The following is a 16,712-nucleotide window of genomic DNA, read 5'->3' as shown; positions in this document are numbered from 1 at the left end:
AGGATTTAAGAATTTATTTTAATTTACCTAAATGAGTTGCTTACATTCCATTTTGGATTTCCAAACCTTCGCATCCAAAGGCATTCCATGTGTAATGTAGTTCCTGGATAAATAATCAATTTTCCATCATTGCTCTGTGCAATTGGTCCATTTTGATGGCGGAATAATATAGTTGGGGGCTTCTCCACTATAAAGTAAACGATTAATTTGAAAAGATCATTAAATTACATTACATTACATATTAACTTAATCCGAAGATTAATCTACGGACAAGACACACATACAGCGTCGGAAACTTAGTCCATTTTGCTGAACAGCACAAGACTTATACAACAGAGAGAGACAAAGAATAGAAAGAACAACAGAAATACATATAACACATAACTACGTGGCACAGAGGGGAGACATCGTTGACAATTGTCTCATGTTATCGCACAGGTGGCTTCAGTTAAGCTGGCGATTTAGAAAAAACTTCTGAGCCGACCGCTGGGTTTGAACCCACGATGTCTGGCCCTGAAGTCATCCACCTATTCCTCTGTGCCATGGCCACCTGCAGATCATTAAATATCTTATGTCTTCAATACTAATTCATTCCTATGTAGGGGAAGTGGGGGCAAGACCACCTATGGGGCAAGACCATTTTGTACTATGTTGTATGTAAGTTTAAGAAATTTCGGTTTTTTTTTTTTTTTTTTTTTTAATTTAACTATATGCCTATAAGACCTAAGGTCTTTTAAATGCAACTGCACGGCACTAGTTAGAAGGAATAGAAAGATAGGAAAGAATTTTTGTTGGTACAGTGAATTCAGAATGGGATGATTATTATCTCATATAGTCAAACGGGTGGCTTCCAAGCTGGGGGATTAAGAAAAGAATGCTGCCTGAGGTAGGGCTCGAACCCACAACCTTCAGGTTAGCAGTCAAGTACTACATCCACTACACCATTGCCACCAACGGTTGAGATGCCGAAGAGTAAAGTACGGTAAATTTTGGGATTTTTCATCAAATTGCTATCGTTCATGGGAGAAGTCGATTGTATTTTTAACGGGAAACCGACGAAGTTACGAATACCAGAGTTACGGGCGACAGAGTTACGGCCGTCAAAGTTACGCGAAACCGAAGTTAAGAAAAACTAGAGTTACGAATTCTAAAGTTATGTTAAGCTATGACATGTGATTTTTGGGTTGGCAACAATTGCGAGGAACGATATGGAATTATGGAAATACAAACAAGAGATTAACATTTTTCTCATTGGTCAGAACTAAATGAGTAAAGCACAAATGGGTGTTATTTAATCTTGTAAAATTTTGATTGGATACATAGGTATAGATATACATATATGGTTTTGTTTTTGTGAGAAGATCGCAAAAACGTTGAAATAGAAAAAAAATATAAGTATACTTACCTATGTAAGTTTGGGGGACATAGTTGAAATTGACTTCTTATTTGTCCAACTAATATTGCACCTAAGTATTTTTTTTTTCTATTAATTAACATAATTATTCATAGCGTATTTTGTAATTTTTATTATTTATATCAAAATAATAACCAAACCACCCCTTTTTTTTACAGACGTTATTTTGGTGTGGAGAACTGATGTGCTATGGTCTTTTATATCATTGAAGTTGCGATCATTAACTGAGCTTTGGTCTAACTGGCTGAATACAATGGTGTAGCTGTGGCTGTAGCTTGTAGTACTTTCAAAATTTTACTAAGGGAAGCAACAATAAAAGTTGTCGGCAGCTGAGCAAAAAGTTGAGAATTCTTCAACTTGCGCTACAAGCTACAGCCACAGCTACACCATTTTATTCAGCCAGTAAATTACACTCCCGCCCTCTATTCTCCTCAGAAGAAATTATTGAATGGGGAACAATTTGCTGACATTTGTTTTTTTCTTTTCTGTTTTGTTTGTAATATTGAATAGAATAATATGTGACAAAATGTGACGCCACAACCTCCTTAATTGGAGGTCAGGGAAATACTTAAAAAAAAACAAACCAAAGATAAAAATGTTCTATTTCAATCGTTTCTGTTTTGTAGGGGAAACTCCATTTTTTTTTAACTCGTTGTATAGTCTTTCCTTGTTTAACAAATTCATAATTATATAAATAATTTGACAATAACTGACAAATAAAAGCAGATACATAACCTTATGTCGCACCCCCTATGTATGGACTTATATTTTTAATTAACTAATTCCTTGATGCTTTTATTTACTTGTTATTTTTCTTTGAATCTCTGAGGGCTTCGCCACACCGAAAAGGTATGCGGTACCTACGGGTAAGTGTATGAAAAAAATTCCGCATCTTAACGTTGATGAACGGGTTTGGAATTTTTTTTGCAAACATACCATTATCGAATACTTTCTTGTGTGGCCATTCATTAAGTTCTTTTTATAATTAAATAAATTTACTAGTTTTGCGCTTAATAATTCTCATTAGTTATGCCTTTAGTCTTCAGACTTGTTTTTACTTTTATGTTTGAGACACGAAATGGCCCAAATTGGCACCTGTTGTTAACATTGGCACTTTAGAAAAAAAATTTCCCGGTAACGCCTCCGACGTCTCACCTACATAAAGGGGCCAAGGCATAGAAACCGTCGCAGCTGTTGATTTGTCGACGGATTTTATTGACCTTGAAAACAACATTTTTATAAGAACCAATTGGTATATTAGTTGGACTTGATGGTTGCCGTTTGTTTATAGGTCTGTTTTCGTGCGAACTTATGTATTTTATTGAATTGTCCGTTGACTGGACTATTAAAAAAGTATACAAAAAAAAATTCGTGTCCCCACTTTTAAATAAGTTGAAAATATATAGGGTTATTTTATTTTCATAACAATGAGTTCAGTCAATGAGGAATCAAATGCACTGGATCCGACAAAAGTTGTAACGTCTGCTAAGTTTGGATGCAGAATTGAAGAGGGGTTTATCCTGAGTATAAATCCTAGAGAAAAAAATAGTACTGGGGAAAGAAAGGTACCAAATTATATATCCAATCTAAAAAGCCCTTACAAATTTTCTGTTCGACCAGGCGTTCTCGAGATATTGAGACTAATGTGTTTTTCAAAATGGCGGACGCCCCACAAGACCAAATAATACGCAAACTGAGATTTATACTCAGGATAAACCCCTCTTCAATACTGCATCCAAACTTAGCAGACAGACAACTGTCGGATTTTTCCCCATTGACTGAACTAAATGCAAGTTTAAGAAAAGAACAAGTCAACAAGTAAAAAATTTGTTAGGTTATCTCTTTCATAACAATAATATTGTTAGACTGTGACATCTTAAATGAAAAAAAAAATGCATTCTTATTTCCCCACCTAAATAAGTAAAATAAAGAGCGCATTTTTAATTCCATTATATAACTCTGTTTCTGTTGTTAGATTGGAATAAACCTAAGCCAACGATAGATGACATCTTTCTCACACACACTCCCCACCACCACATCAACTAGTCGAAAATAATGTGTCATTAAAATACGGTTGTAGTGTTATGTAAAGTATAACACAAGGTGGAGAGGGGGAAGTAGTCGAGTAGTCCAACAGATAGGTTCATGCTGTGATTGTGTTGTTCCCACTTCCACCTCCCACCAAAAAAGAACACTTTAAGGCCCCAGCCCATAGAATCCGTTGCGTCCGTTCCGTCAATCCATCCGTTGAAGTTGAAGTTTGGGACAGAAAGGGGTGACCCATAGAATACGTCGTACGACGGATTGCTTTTTGACAGCTCACTTCAAATTCCTAGGTGTGTTCGATTTTTTTTCGCTGAATGTGCTCTAAAGAAGTTCTGAAACAATTTTTAAGAATTATCGTTGCTCTTTTTTTGTAAAATAAAAGGGAATTTCTGATATTTTCTGATGTAAACAACTTTTAAGAGTTAAGTTATAACCACAATGGTCATTTTTTGCAAAAAGTGAGAAATTTACAAAAATAAAAAAAAAATTCTTTCTAGCGCAATTTGTACTCTATGTTGTCGTTATTATTTTTCTTTTAAGCCTGGTACGCTGCTCGCGCTAAATTTTAGCTCCCATACAAATTATCGAAAATTTTTTAGCCGAGATAAAATGGATCCCATACAAGTTATCGATAACTTGTATGAGAATTTTATCTCAGCTAAATTTAGCGCGAGCAGCGTACCAGGCTTTATTAAATAAAATGCACGAATAGATCTTACTAGGTACTTGCTCTTCAGAACTCACCCATTGGTTTATATGCCTAGCGACACATTGGCATTATAAATTGTCGGACTCACTGTTTTCTTATAAATAAAATAGGGAGTTAAATGTTACTTTTATTACAATTAATTCACTAATGAATACTGAAATTTCACAACTCAAGCCTGGTACGCTGCTCGCGCTAAATTTTAGCTCCCATACAAATTATCGAAAATTTTTAGCCGAGATAAAATGGATCCCATACAAGTTATCGATAACTTGTGTGGGAATTTTATCTCAGCTAAAATTTAGCGCGAGCAGCGTACCAGGCTTCATAAAATCGGAGAAGAAAAGAACGCAGTTCATTTAGTTCTGAGATTCCCCGGTGTGCACTCTCAAACAGAAAAATGAACAGATCTATTGTTGACAACCAATGTCAAACCATACGACGGATGAAAAAGTAGAAAGTTGGGCAACTTCTTCCGTCGAAACCGTCCGTCTCCGTCGCTTATGGGTCGCTTCCCATAAGAACGTGTGTATTTTATCGAGCTGTCAGTCAAAAACTTCGACGGAACGGACGCAACGGATTCTATAGGCTGGGGCCTTTATATGGAACATTTTGTTGCTTAAATTTGTTTTATTTTTTAGTTGGCCTCTGACCTCCATCGAAAAAGGTGGTTGTGTTATTTCCTTTTTATATTTTTTTTTTTCCTATAGGTATCTACCTGTCATCCTTATTGCAATTGTCAGGTATTAATTGTTGATAAATACTGAAATTCGTTGTCTTTTTAATAGTCCGGTCAAATTAGACTAAAATAAGGGGGTGAGGTTACATTAATTCCCAGCAAGCGCTGAAAATTGGTAGGATTGTTGTAAACACCATCATAAATTAAATCTAAAAAGTCCTCATCGATCCGAGGTCTGGAAAAAAATTTACGGGGGGTCAAAGGTCACAAAAACTGGTTTTTCACGATTTTCAGCAAAACGGTAAGTCTTATCAAAAAATTTTCAACGCAAAAATTGTGGACCAGATTATTATATATAAAAAGTGTCATGACACTTTTTTTCCTAAAACCCACCGTTTCTTAGGTATAACTATTCAAAAAGTTGAAGTTGATTTGTAATCGTCATAATCTGGCCTATTCTGAAAAAAACTCCTAACTGAAAAGTTCCTGAAATTTTATTATTTTTTGAGCTTAATTTTTTTTTTCTTCAATGGTTAAGAATACGGGGAAAGCAAAAAAAAATGGAAATTTTCGCCATTTTTTCCGATTGGGGCCCTTCTCCCGAAACCATTTCCCTAGGAATTTTTGTTTAGATTATGTCTGAATATATACAGGGTGTGCAATAGAAAATGGACAACCCTTAAACGGCTGATAGCTACACTTATGACTGTTCTAAAAAGAGATAGAAAAAAGTTCTATCGCAACCAGTTCATAAAATATTGGCTTTTTTTCGTTCAGTGTATTTTAAATTTTATCATCTTATGTTTTCGTTCACTACAACCACGAATGTATGAATTTTACTTATTTCTTTTTTTTTATCATTTTCTACAATAGGTGTGTTTTTTATTACAACCGGTCTTAACTAGACAAAAAAAACGCAGTCTGGGCTAAGCAATTTACATGTTAAATACAACAACACCTTAGCCCCCTGGGCTTAGTTGTTTAGCCCGGAGATTTCTCTGGGCTTAACTTTTTGAAGAGTTTTAAATCTGTGCTACCAAACTAATTTTTTCATAAATTGTTTAGAATTTGTTTAAAAACGTGAAAACTAACGTTTGGAAGGACAAAATGTATTAAAATAGTTTTGCTAGCATACATTTTTGTATCTCTTTGTAAAACATACATGAAAAATACAAGAAAATGACGAAAGCGAAAAATATGACAATTCTAAATTTTTGTTGTGTCTGCTGTTTTCGGAACATTCAATATACAGTGCTGCCAAGATTTCAGGTTAAGCCCCGAGGCGTTTTTTTTGTCCAGTTAAGACCGGTGGTAATAAAAAACACACCTAATAATTATATGAGTACATAAAAGCTTTAAAAACTGCAAAGCTATTGCACATTTTTGTAAAAAAAATTTTGAAATCTGTTTTTTGATGCAAAATGTAAAAAAAGTATTTTATGAAAAATTTTAAACACCTGTGGTATAAAATAAATCTATAGAAACCTAAGTGGCCAACTTTCTTAAAAATATTCCCCTTAGACGAGAATATTTTTAAGAAAGTTGGCCACTTAGGTTTCTATAGATTTATTTCATACCACAGGTGCACAGTGTGGCCAATGGTATCAAAAGCTGGCAAAAATAGGTATTTTCAAATTGTACCGAACTGCCAAATACAAATTTACTTTAATAAAGGGATTAATAAGCTACACAAAACCGGTTTTTATTCCACGGTTTAAGTCTAACGCGGTCAGTAACTACACTTTAAAATGTCGCCATTGACGAAATTATTCGTTATTTACCTTTCTCTAGCTCCCGTCTATGTTTCAAGTTTTAAGTGCTATTTCGTTAAATCAAAAGAGAAAAATTTGAAATAAATATGGAATTACAAGCAAAAGGGAAGCTTTCGATTCTCATTCCTCTTTTGAATTATGAGTGTCTAGTTTGTTTGAAAAAATTATTCGAATTCGGTGTCTTTAAAATCATTCGTTTTTTGTGTGCGTCATACAAACTCGTTAAGAAAAAGTTCACAAAGGTGTGAAGTGGCGGTTTGTTTTTGGTGTCCCTTTATTGTTGAGAATGTCGTCTTTCGTGTCAATTAAAAAAGTGGTGCCCATGTTTGCCCCTTTTTGAGTAAACACTATGTGAAGTTATCTAAAAATAACGATTTTTTTGTATATATTTCTCAGATTCCGGAAGTTCTGACAATACAGTTCAACAGAATTTTACTTTTCTGAAGGTGTTAGAAATTCTGAACTCGTATCCCTTGTCAGAATTATTCTATTAGCCAAAACTGAAAGTGTGTACGGTTAGCATTGTGGCTAAAAATTTAAGGAAATAGTGTTGATCTACACAATGGAGACGCAGGCGCAGCTTGAGATATCTCATACATGAAAAAAGATCGGAAAATTTGAAACGGTTTTTTGAAGAAGATGACCGCGTCGAACTATGCTTAAAGAAATTACCACACTTTGTTACCATAACCTCATAAACATTCAAAATAACGTGTTTTTTTGCATTTTATAACGGTAATATTTCAAAAAACGGAAGCTAATAGAATATTTCTTTCGTGGATTCGAGTTCAGCATCCCTAAATCTTTCAGAAAAGTATGTTTTGGTTCTTCGGACAAAAAAAGTTGAATTTTGTTGACCAGTGTATTTTTTCATTAAGAAGATTTTGTTATGACTAAACCGTTGAGTCAGGTCTAAAATCTATTTTTAAGAATAATCTTATTAAAAAAAAAAAAAACAGTAAAATCTAAGTATTGAAAAAATAAATAACAATTTTCTTTCTCAAACAACTTCAAAGTTAAAGGTAACAGATAGCTATGTACTTATAATGTGCGTTATTGATAATTTTTCATAGAATCACAAAAGTTGTCTCAGTTTTGTGCTTTAATATAGTATTTTTACCCATAACAAACTTAGAAACGAAGAAAAATAATTTTTGCCAACTTTTCCTACCATCGGCCACACTGTGCGTCATATGAAAGTTGAAACAATAAGCTTTCACATGGTGTAAAAATGCATGAGAACATAAAAATAAATGTTTTTTTTGCTTTTTTTGATGAAATTTCATCGAGTTTAAGAAATTCTAGCTCTTTTTGTAGATGTCTCATTCATTGTAATGAATAAATATTTTGAGCTTGGACAATAAGCTTTCATGGTATAGGGAAAAAATGCATTTAATAGCGTGAGAAGACAAAAGTTCTTTCGGTTTTTTTGATGGAAATTGATCGAGTTCAAAAAATTCTAGCTCTTTTTGTAGATGTCTCATAGACCTGATCGATATATATATTTTGATATCTAAATCTTTAGGTAGAGCAGAAGAACTGATTTCGCTCCACAAAGAATTGGATGCAATTTCATATGCACTTTGGTTTCTGAACCCCTATTCTTTAAACGTCTGTTGGGTTAAAAGGACGCTGCCGGCGTATAAGACAAGGACCAAATTTTGCAGTGTCCTTTTACGACTGCTCTAAGTCGCTGTTTAGTTTGTTGAAAAAAATTTTTTCGCTATTCGCGAACTAAATTGAACTAAGTAAGTGAACTAAGTTCACTAGTTCGCCAAGATGAACAAGTTCATTGAACTAGTTCGTTCGCGAACTACACAAGCCTAGTCTGTACAGTAGAGTGGAGCGTTTTTGGACTTTTCTTTCAGATCACTGCGTGCAACTCATGGTTTATGCCTTGTGCTCTTCTGAACATATTCTGATACTTTTTTTTTATTCGACAATTGAAAAATAAAAATCGGGAAGCCTTTGAAGATTGCTCGTATTTCACGAAAATCGATATTTTATGGGGCGTTAGAACCCATCTGAATTGACTTAATCTTTTTCATTTCACTACCAACTGCTCATAACTTATGCTGAGTGATCTCTTGTACCAGATCTGAACCCCTATTTTGAGTCGTTAATGGAAAAAACAAAATCGGGAAGGCTCCGAAAAATGCACATTTTCGCAAAAATTCAGATTTTTTAAATTGTATAAAATCCCACCCAGAACAAATTTCTTTTACAACTTGTTTGTATTTGCTATATTTGTGAGAACCTCATTGAACCTTATAAGCTATGGAGCACTCAAACTGAGAACTTTTCTGTAATATTGACGTCGTTTATGGGGGATTTAAGAAAATGCTACTTTGACATCCCCTGACCCATTTCAATAGAATTTTAAACTCTAATACTACACTTAAAAACTTCGTCAATAAATTTTATTTTTATATATAACACTAACCTTTTTAACTGCGTTTAATTTATGTCGATATCTTAGTTCAATCCTTAGATATTTGACATTTAGGTGTTTCCATAATTCTTGCCCATGCTTAATTTTTTTTTAACTTTACCTGCAGACGGTTTTCTTAAATACCATACAATCTTTTGTTTTCCACAAACTTTTGTTTTTAATATTGTTAACTTCATAAAAATAAATTGTTAAACGGTTTAATTATTACGCCATTTTGACTTCGAAATAAAAATTTAGCATGGGCAAGAAAATAGTATAGGCAAGAATTATGGAAACACCTAAATGTCAAATATCTAAGGATTGAACTAAGATATCGACATATATTAAACGCAGTTACAAAGGTTATAAAAATAAAATTTATTGACGAAGTTTTTAAGTGTAGTATTAGAGTTTAAAATTCTATTGAAATGGGTCAGGGGATGTCAAAGTAGCATTTTCTTAAATCCCCCATAAACGACGTCAATATTACAGAAAAGTTCTCAGTTTGAGTGCTCCATAGCTTATAAGGTTCAATGAGGTTCTCACAAATATAGCAAATACAAACAAGTTGTAAAAGAAATTTGTTCTGGGTGGGATTTTATACAATTTAAAAAATCTGAATTTTTGCGAAAATGTGCATTTTTCGGAGCCTTCCCGATTTTGTTTTTTCCATTAACGACTCAAAATAGGGGTTTAGATCTGGTACTAGAGATCACTCAGCATAAGTTATGAGCAGTTGGTAGTGAAATGAAAAAGATTAAGTCAATTCAGATGGGTTCTAACGCCCCATAAAATATCGATTTTCGTGAAATACGAGCAATCTTCAAAGGCTTCCCGATTTTTATTTTTCCATTGTCGAATAAAAAAAAAGTATCAGAATATGTTCAAAAGAGCACAAGGCATAAACCATGAGTTGCACGCAGTGATCTGAAAGAAAAGTCCAAAAACGCTCCACTCTACTGTACAGCCACTATCAAGAATCCAAACTATTTCATTACCTTTGATCATAACATCATTATTATTACAATAAACATCTGATTTTTTGTTGCTTACTTCTACCGTAAAAACATTTTCATTACCATTACCTTCGCCGTTTGATGACACATGTGTGCCTTGCCCTTGGTGGTTGTTTCTACCATAGCCACCTCGATGGAAACCTCCGCCGTAACTCCCCCGATGATACCCTCTGCTGTAGCCACCACGATGTCCCGATTTCGAATTTGAATATCCCCTGCCTATTCTGAATTGTGTACCACCTTGTTGCTAGCAATATCGTTGAAGATGTCCAGTAAGTCCGCATTTATAACACTTGCTCCACATATCTGCATTGAATACATTGTGTTATCTCTGTCTGATTTTGTTGTCTTTTGGCTTTCTTTTTCTATGCTTTTCATCATGATCTTCGATAGTCACATAGTCACACGTTCTTGCTCCTTCTTGCAATACATCGATCAACATATAGAGCAGCTTCTCTTGCTCATCTAATTTGCCGCTAGCTATTATCAACGCATTTGAAGCTTTTTCGAAGTCATCGAAAAATAATGTGACATTCTCATAATTGCTCAATTTAACATTTTCTAATTTGTAATGCAGTAGATTCTTTTGAATACATTTCGTCGAATTTTTTCATTATTTCAAAACTTATATCCAGACTACTGATGTATTCTAGTTGACGATTTGATATTGAGCTATTTATATAATTCGTAGCTTTTATGTCTATTTTACTCCATGCCCATTCATTTTCTGTTTCTAATCTTGCTCGTGTTGCCTGGTCCTTACATTCTTTGAACTCCAATAATTTTAATATCCTTCTTTTCCAACTAACATATTCGGACCCATCAAAAATAGGAAGCACGACAGCGTCTACTTTAACATAGGAAGCCATTTCGTCTTTTTCTCTTTCTAGGTTTTCTGAGCTGTCAATAAAATTTTTGATTTCGAGCACTTTCACAAATTTAAATCGATATTTTTACTACTCATAGTAACACTAGCTCATTTTTGGACACGTGGTAATTTACTTTTTTTTTAATTTCACGTTTTAACTTTTTTTTAAATTATTTTTAATTTAATAACCTTGTTCTGCTACCATGTTAAATAATTCGTAGGCGATACTATTAGTTTTAATAGATCACTTCATTTATTAAGTAATAGAATTAATTATTATGTATAATTAGATATTTAAGATTAAATATATTAGGAGATCTTAGCTTAAGTAAAGCATGGATCAAACTAATGATATAGAGTCGTTCGTGGTAAGTGTGCGCAGCCGGTAAGTGTGCGCATTGCAATTTTCTCGAAACCAGTGTAAAAATTTAAATTTATGCTGATGCACAATTAATTAGATACCTGATCTTCTTCGAAGTCCGTTATATTAATGCTTCTGTTGTTTTTAATGTTTCGAGAAAAAGCAAGAGAAAAAAAAGCTAACTTTCCTTAAAATTTTTCACAATTTTCAAACTCTGACAGTGATCTGTCTTTGACTTAAAGTGAAGGCAATTGATTTTTTTTATTGAGCTTTCTATTTAAACTTTATGTTCCAATTGAAATGTTATTGTTTTTAGTATTTATTTATTAATATTTTATCAAAAACAATAAAAAACTGCATTTGGGGTAAGTGTACGCAAAAATTTGGGGGCAAGTGTGCGCATGCAAATGCATGGGATTCCACTGAAAATATATATATTTGCATAAAATGCTTCAAAATGCATCAAAATTTCACAGTGTACAGAATGGATTAAAATAATGAGAAAATCGCATGAGAGCGGGAGTCTTACACCCCTCGTTTGGGTTTTAAATGTCTTTAAAAATTGAGAAAAAAACAATAGATATTCATCTAGATTTCTAAGCAAAAGTACCTGCGCACACTTACCGTACACCCTGCGCACACTTACCCCTTCGAAGGGGCAAGTGTGCGCAATATGACCTGTTTTTGTTTTCTTAGAAAAACATAATTAATTTTATAAATATTAGTTATATTTTAATAGAATTAAAGAAGTCAAAACATGTATCTCTAATAATCAATTTACTTTTTTTATGTACCTACATCCTATATTTTGCTTGTAATACTTCTTCAAAGTCAAAAGTGCGCACACTAACCACAAACGACTCTAGGTTACGGAAATTGGTGCATAAACTTCTTAGTGCATAATCTCTCGAACAGGTGTATAACCATGTACAAAGAGTCAATCACAAACTGTTTATTTACATAATTCAACAGTAGCTTTTCTAAATAAAATTAAAACTCTTAGGAAGGTAGGTACGGCATTTAAGTGAAACGTCTATTTTTTTAACTTTCAGTTTTTGTTTTACATTATGTAAAGAAATGAATCAAAATTATTTGTTCATTTATGTTAAAACGTGCAGAAGCAATTATTATTGCTTTTTGTTTAAATTTGTAGACCGAGAGACAACAGCAAAATTTTGCTGTGGACGAATAAACAAAATTCACCGTAGTTATATTAGTACTAGAGTGCTATTTTCAGAGTCGGCCAATATTTTTTTTGTCGGCGGGTGTTGAACTGTCGTTTTTTTTAGATAGGCATCATAGGGAGAAAAATTAAGATTGTTGATCAGCAAAATGATATTGGATTAATATAAAAAGATATAATACAAAAATGTCTCTATAAAAACGGACTTTATCATGCATATTAAATCAAGGAGCATAGTATACAGATAAAAAAGGCATTTAAAAAAAATTGTTACACTCATAAAACTTGGCAAAAAGTTTGCTTTAGGGATAAGAATCAGTCTAAAAAAAGTTGGGTGGAAGGGTGTTTTTTTCGGGGACAAAAGGGAGATAGTGAAGGAGAAAACAGACCACATAGAATTAAGCGGATTGCACCTTAATTTAAGCGGATTTCTGTATGGTTTTTTGCTAAGATGAATACGTGCATTTCCCCAACACGGACCTATCGCAAAATTAAAAAAAAACTAGGTATGCAAAAGTTTTGTAAAAGTTTTGTACAGTTTTGTACTGCCAAATTCGAGTTTTGTACAAGCTTAATTAAATAATTAGAGCTGATTTTAGTTTACACTGGGTACATATGTACCTAACCAGCTATATCCAAAACTAACAAAATTTAAATGCAAATTCCATCTAAGAGTTTTGTACAGATAAAATGGTACATCTAATTTAATTGCTGATATTAACAAAAATCAATACAAATTGATTCGTTCTTTAATAATAACAAAAATCTACATTAGCCGTGTTTTGTTAGTATAATCAGTATTTTACTGAGTAAACATTTTATGACTTAAACAACAAGAAACGAATTATTTTATTTATTATTAATAATCCTTTATTGTTGAAGGGTCAAAAATGTATAAGTTTAGAAAAAAAATTCTTTGTAGACCAACGAATAAAAAACTTTTATTTATCCTTAGCAATCATTTGTTGTTGTTTCCCGTGTAAAATTGTAATGTAAACTGAGCTAAGTACTGAGTTACCAAAAAAACACGGCTTGTGTGCGTCCTTGAAACCTAATTACAATATTACATTCAATTTTCCCAAAGGTATACTACTAATTCAGAACTTATTAATAAATCTCCCAGAGGTATGCAAGGCACTATCCCAAAAGCAAACTTTTTGCCAAATTTCACGAGTCCAACAGTTTTTTTTTATTTGTTGATTATATATTATGATATACTATTTAACCTGTTTGCAACAATATGAACAACACTTTTTCTACTTTGATTCAGAATGAATGCTTTTTATTTTCGTACAAAACTATTTATAAAAATAATTCGCTTACTTTAAGATAGTACAGGAGAATAAAGAACTGAAAGGAATATGATACAATAGTCAGGTATAAAAGCAAAATGCTGACTATTGTGAGAATAAAAATAAAATGATATAATAAAACAAATTGAAAAGCTACATATTGCTATTATAGTTCAATTATGCAAATTGCTGGTATATAATATTCTGATGGATTAAAATATACAAATACGTTAAACAAAATTATGTGTTTTGTAATTTTATATACTATTTTTCTATTTAAAAATATCTTATTTGTAAGAAACCATTAGATAAACTGCCTTGTAAATCTTCAAATTTGTTTCTCCTAGAAACAAAAGTATAATTTTCTTATAGTTTTTGATGTGCTGAGTTAGAATCCGAAGTCAAAAAATTCTATCACGTCAAGATTTTAATATATTTGCATTAAAGCACCACAAAATCAAGTTTTTTTTTAGAAAATCTCAAAAAAAACTACTCTATCTCGAAAACCAGAGCTGACCGAAATTTTTTGAGTTCGGATTCAAAATCAGCACACTAAAGTCCATAAGAAAAGTATACTTTTGTTCTAGGGAGAAAGATACATTAGTTTTTAGAGATCAGTTTCTTTATGGTAAAATATGCCAAACCTACTAAACTTACTTAAATTAAGATATCTCGGAGAAGAAAAGAGATATTGAAAAGATTGAAACTGAATTTGAAAGAAAAAAATAAGTTTTTTCATAAACCGTTACAATTTTTACTGAAAAAGATAACATTATGCCAAAAAATATTTCTTCGAAAACAGCAAAAAAAAAATGGGTTTTTTGAGATTTTCTAACGGGAATATTTAAAAAAACGTCACGTGCTAGGTCAATTCTTACTTCGGATTCGGAATCAGCATACAAAAATCCTTTAGAAAAGTATAGTTTTAAAGGAGGAGTTCCTTGCAGACCAGTGTTATTTGAATCTGCTGTCGGTGTTTTTTTGTACAATTTTATTAGGACTTGCTTTTGTTAAAAAAAAAAAATTATTTTCAAAACAAAAATCTTAATTTTTTCCATCCTTTTTTACTTGCGATATAGGTACTATAGGGCAAGTTTAGGATTCGTAAAAAAAATCGAACTCGAGATAACAATTTTACATTACTTTACGATGATGGAGAATGCCAAAAAAGTGGGTCCGGCAATTCTGTCTGTCTGTCTGTCTGTCTGTCTGTCTGTCTGTGTGTCTGTCTCTATCTGGAGCTGCAGCCTAAACGAGTGAAGTGATTTTCTTCAAACTTGGTAGTTAGCAGTTTTTGGTGATTCCCTAGAGGGGAAATTGAAATTTTTTTTTTATGACCAAAACTAACGGTACTTGCCATATAACGGAAATAGAAAAGTTAATTTTTTTCAAAAACGGCTCTAACGATTTTGATTTAAATTTTTGTGTGTAGTACTACACATAAGAGCCAACTTTTAAAATAAAAAAAATATTTTTTGTACAGTTATTAATGGTACCTGTCATAGAACGGTTTTTTTCGTTTCTGAATATAATATAATAATAATATTAATAATAATATTAGATAATATTAAGAATTTAGAAAATTTTCAAAAAACGCATTTTTGGATTTTTAAAAAATATTTCAAATTTTTTTTTTTGAAAAATCAATTTTTTGAAAACGGATCAATGAAAAATTTTGAAATTTAGTTTTTATGTGTAAATTAATTATCAAAATGGCATACCAATTTTTTTTTTGAAAAATGTTAAAAAAATTTTATACATAAAAAATTATTTTTTTAAAAAACGGCTCCTACAATTTTCGAAAATTTTTTTCTAAAAATACCTTTTTATACAAGAAATAAAATGGCATATTTGTTTTTTTTTTTTAAGATAATTTAAAATGGAGTTTAATTAATTATAAAAACAGATTTATTTTTTTTATACTACTTATGAAATTTCTTCAAAATATCAAATTTTAACTTTCTTGAATAAAAAGCTTTAACATTATAGTTACTTTAAGCATAAGAGCAAGTACGTGCGACCCCAGTCGTGCAATTTATTTTGTATGTTTTCCAGTTGGAAAAACCTTCCCAAAATGTTCACTTTTGAATTTTTACTTATTCTTGTACGTTGTTAATCACTTAACGTTATTTATTTGAAAAAAAAAAAAACGCAAAGTAGTAATTGACTCATGTATCGGCTCCTTGTTTCTTACTACTTCATAGAGGACATCAAATGCAAAACAAACAAACTTTCACATCGAATCAATCTGATTTTTGTTAATATCAGCAATTAATTAAATAAGATGTTCCATTTTATCTGTACAAAACTGTACATAACTCTTAGATGGAATTTGCAATTTTGTTAGTTTTGGATATAGCTGGTTAGGTACATATGTACCCAGTGTAAACTAAAATCAGTTCTAATTATTTAATTAAGCTTGTACAAAACTCGAATTTGGCTGTACAAAACTTGTAAAAAACTTTTGCGATATGTCTGGGCTGGGGAAATCCACGTAAGTCATTTTAGCAAAAAACCATGCAGAAACTCGCTTAAATTAAGGTGCAATCCGCTTAATTCTATGTGGTCTGTTTTCTCCTTCACTCCCTCCCTTTATTGCCCGAAAAAACACCCTTTGCTGATCAAGCAAGATCAAGGAGATAAATCTATATTGAAAGACTAATCCATATAAATACCACAACAATACCAATTTTCAACAATCTTAATTTTTCTCCCTATGATGCCTATCTAAAAAAAAAGACGATTCAACACCCGTCGACAAAAAAAAACTGGCCGACTAGTGTTTCTGAAATCGGCACTCTAGCGCGAATATAACTATGGTGAATTTTGTTTATTCGTCCACAGCAAAATTTTGCTGTTGTCTCTCGGTCTACAAATTTAAACAAAAAGCAATAATAACACGGTGTAACACTCAAAATATACGCGGGCGGAGACCTATCAGGTT

At 32.3% G+C, this 16,712-nt stretch overlaps 1 protein-coding gene across 1 annotated transcript in view; it reads right to left on the bottom strand.

The window, feature by feature from the left end:
• Nucleotides 1-16,712, bottom strand: part of LOC129905254 (locomotion-related protein Hikaru genki-like) — a 508,020-nt gene that overhangs the window by 5,181 nt on the left and 486,127 nt on the right. Inside the window, exon 7 of the mRNA XM_055980690.1 lies at nt 28-187. Within this exon, the coding sequence (XP_055836665.1) occupies nt 28-187 (160 nt within the window). The remainder of the gene's footprint in view (nt 1-27; nt 188-16,712) is intronic.

This window comes from Episyrphus balteatus, chromosome 1 (genome assembly GCF_945859705.1).
Source record: "Episyrphus balteatus chromosome 1, idEpiBalt1.1, whole genome shotgun sequence".
NCBI classification, from domain to species: domain Eukaryota; kingdom Metazoa; phylum Arthropoda; class Insecta; order Diptera; family Syrphidae; genus Episyrphus; species Episyrphus balteatus.
The sequence above is the reverse complement of the archived record's forward strand: the minus strand, read 5'-3'. Positions and strand labels throughout refer to the sequence as shown.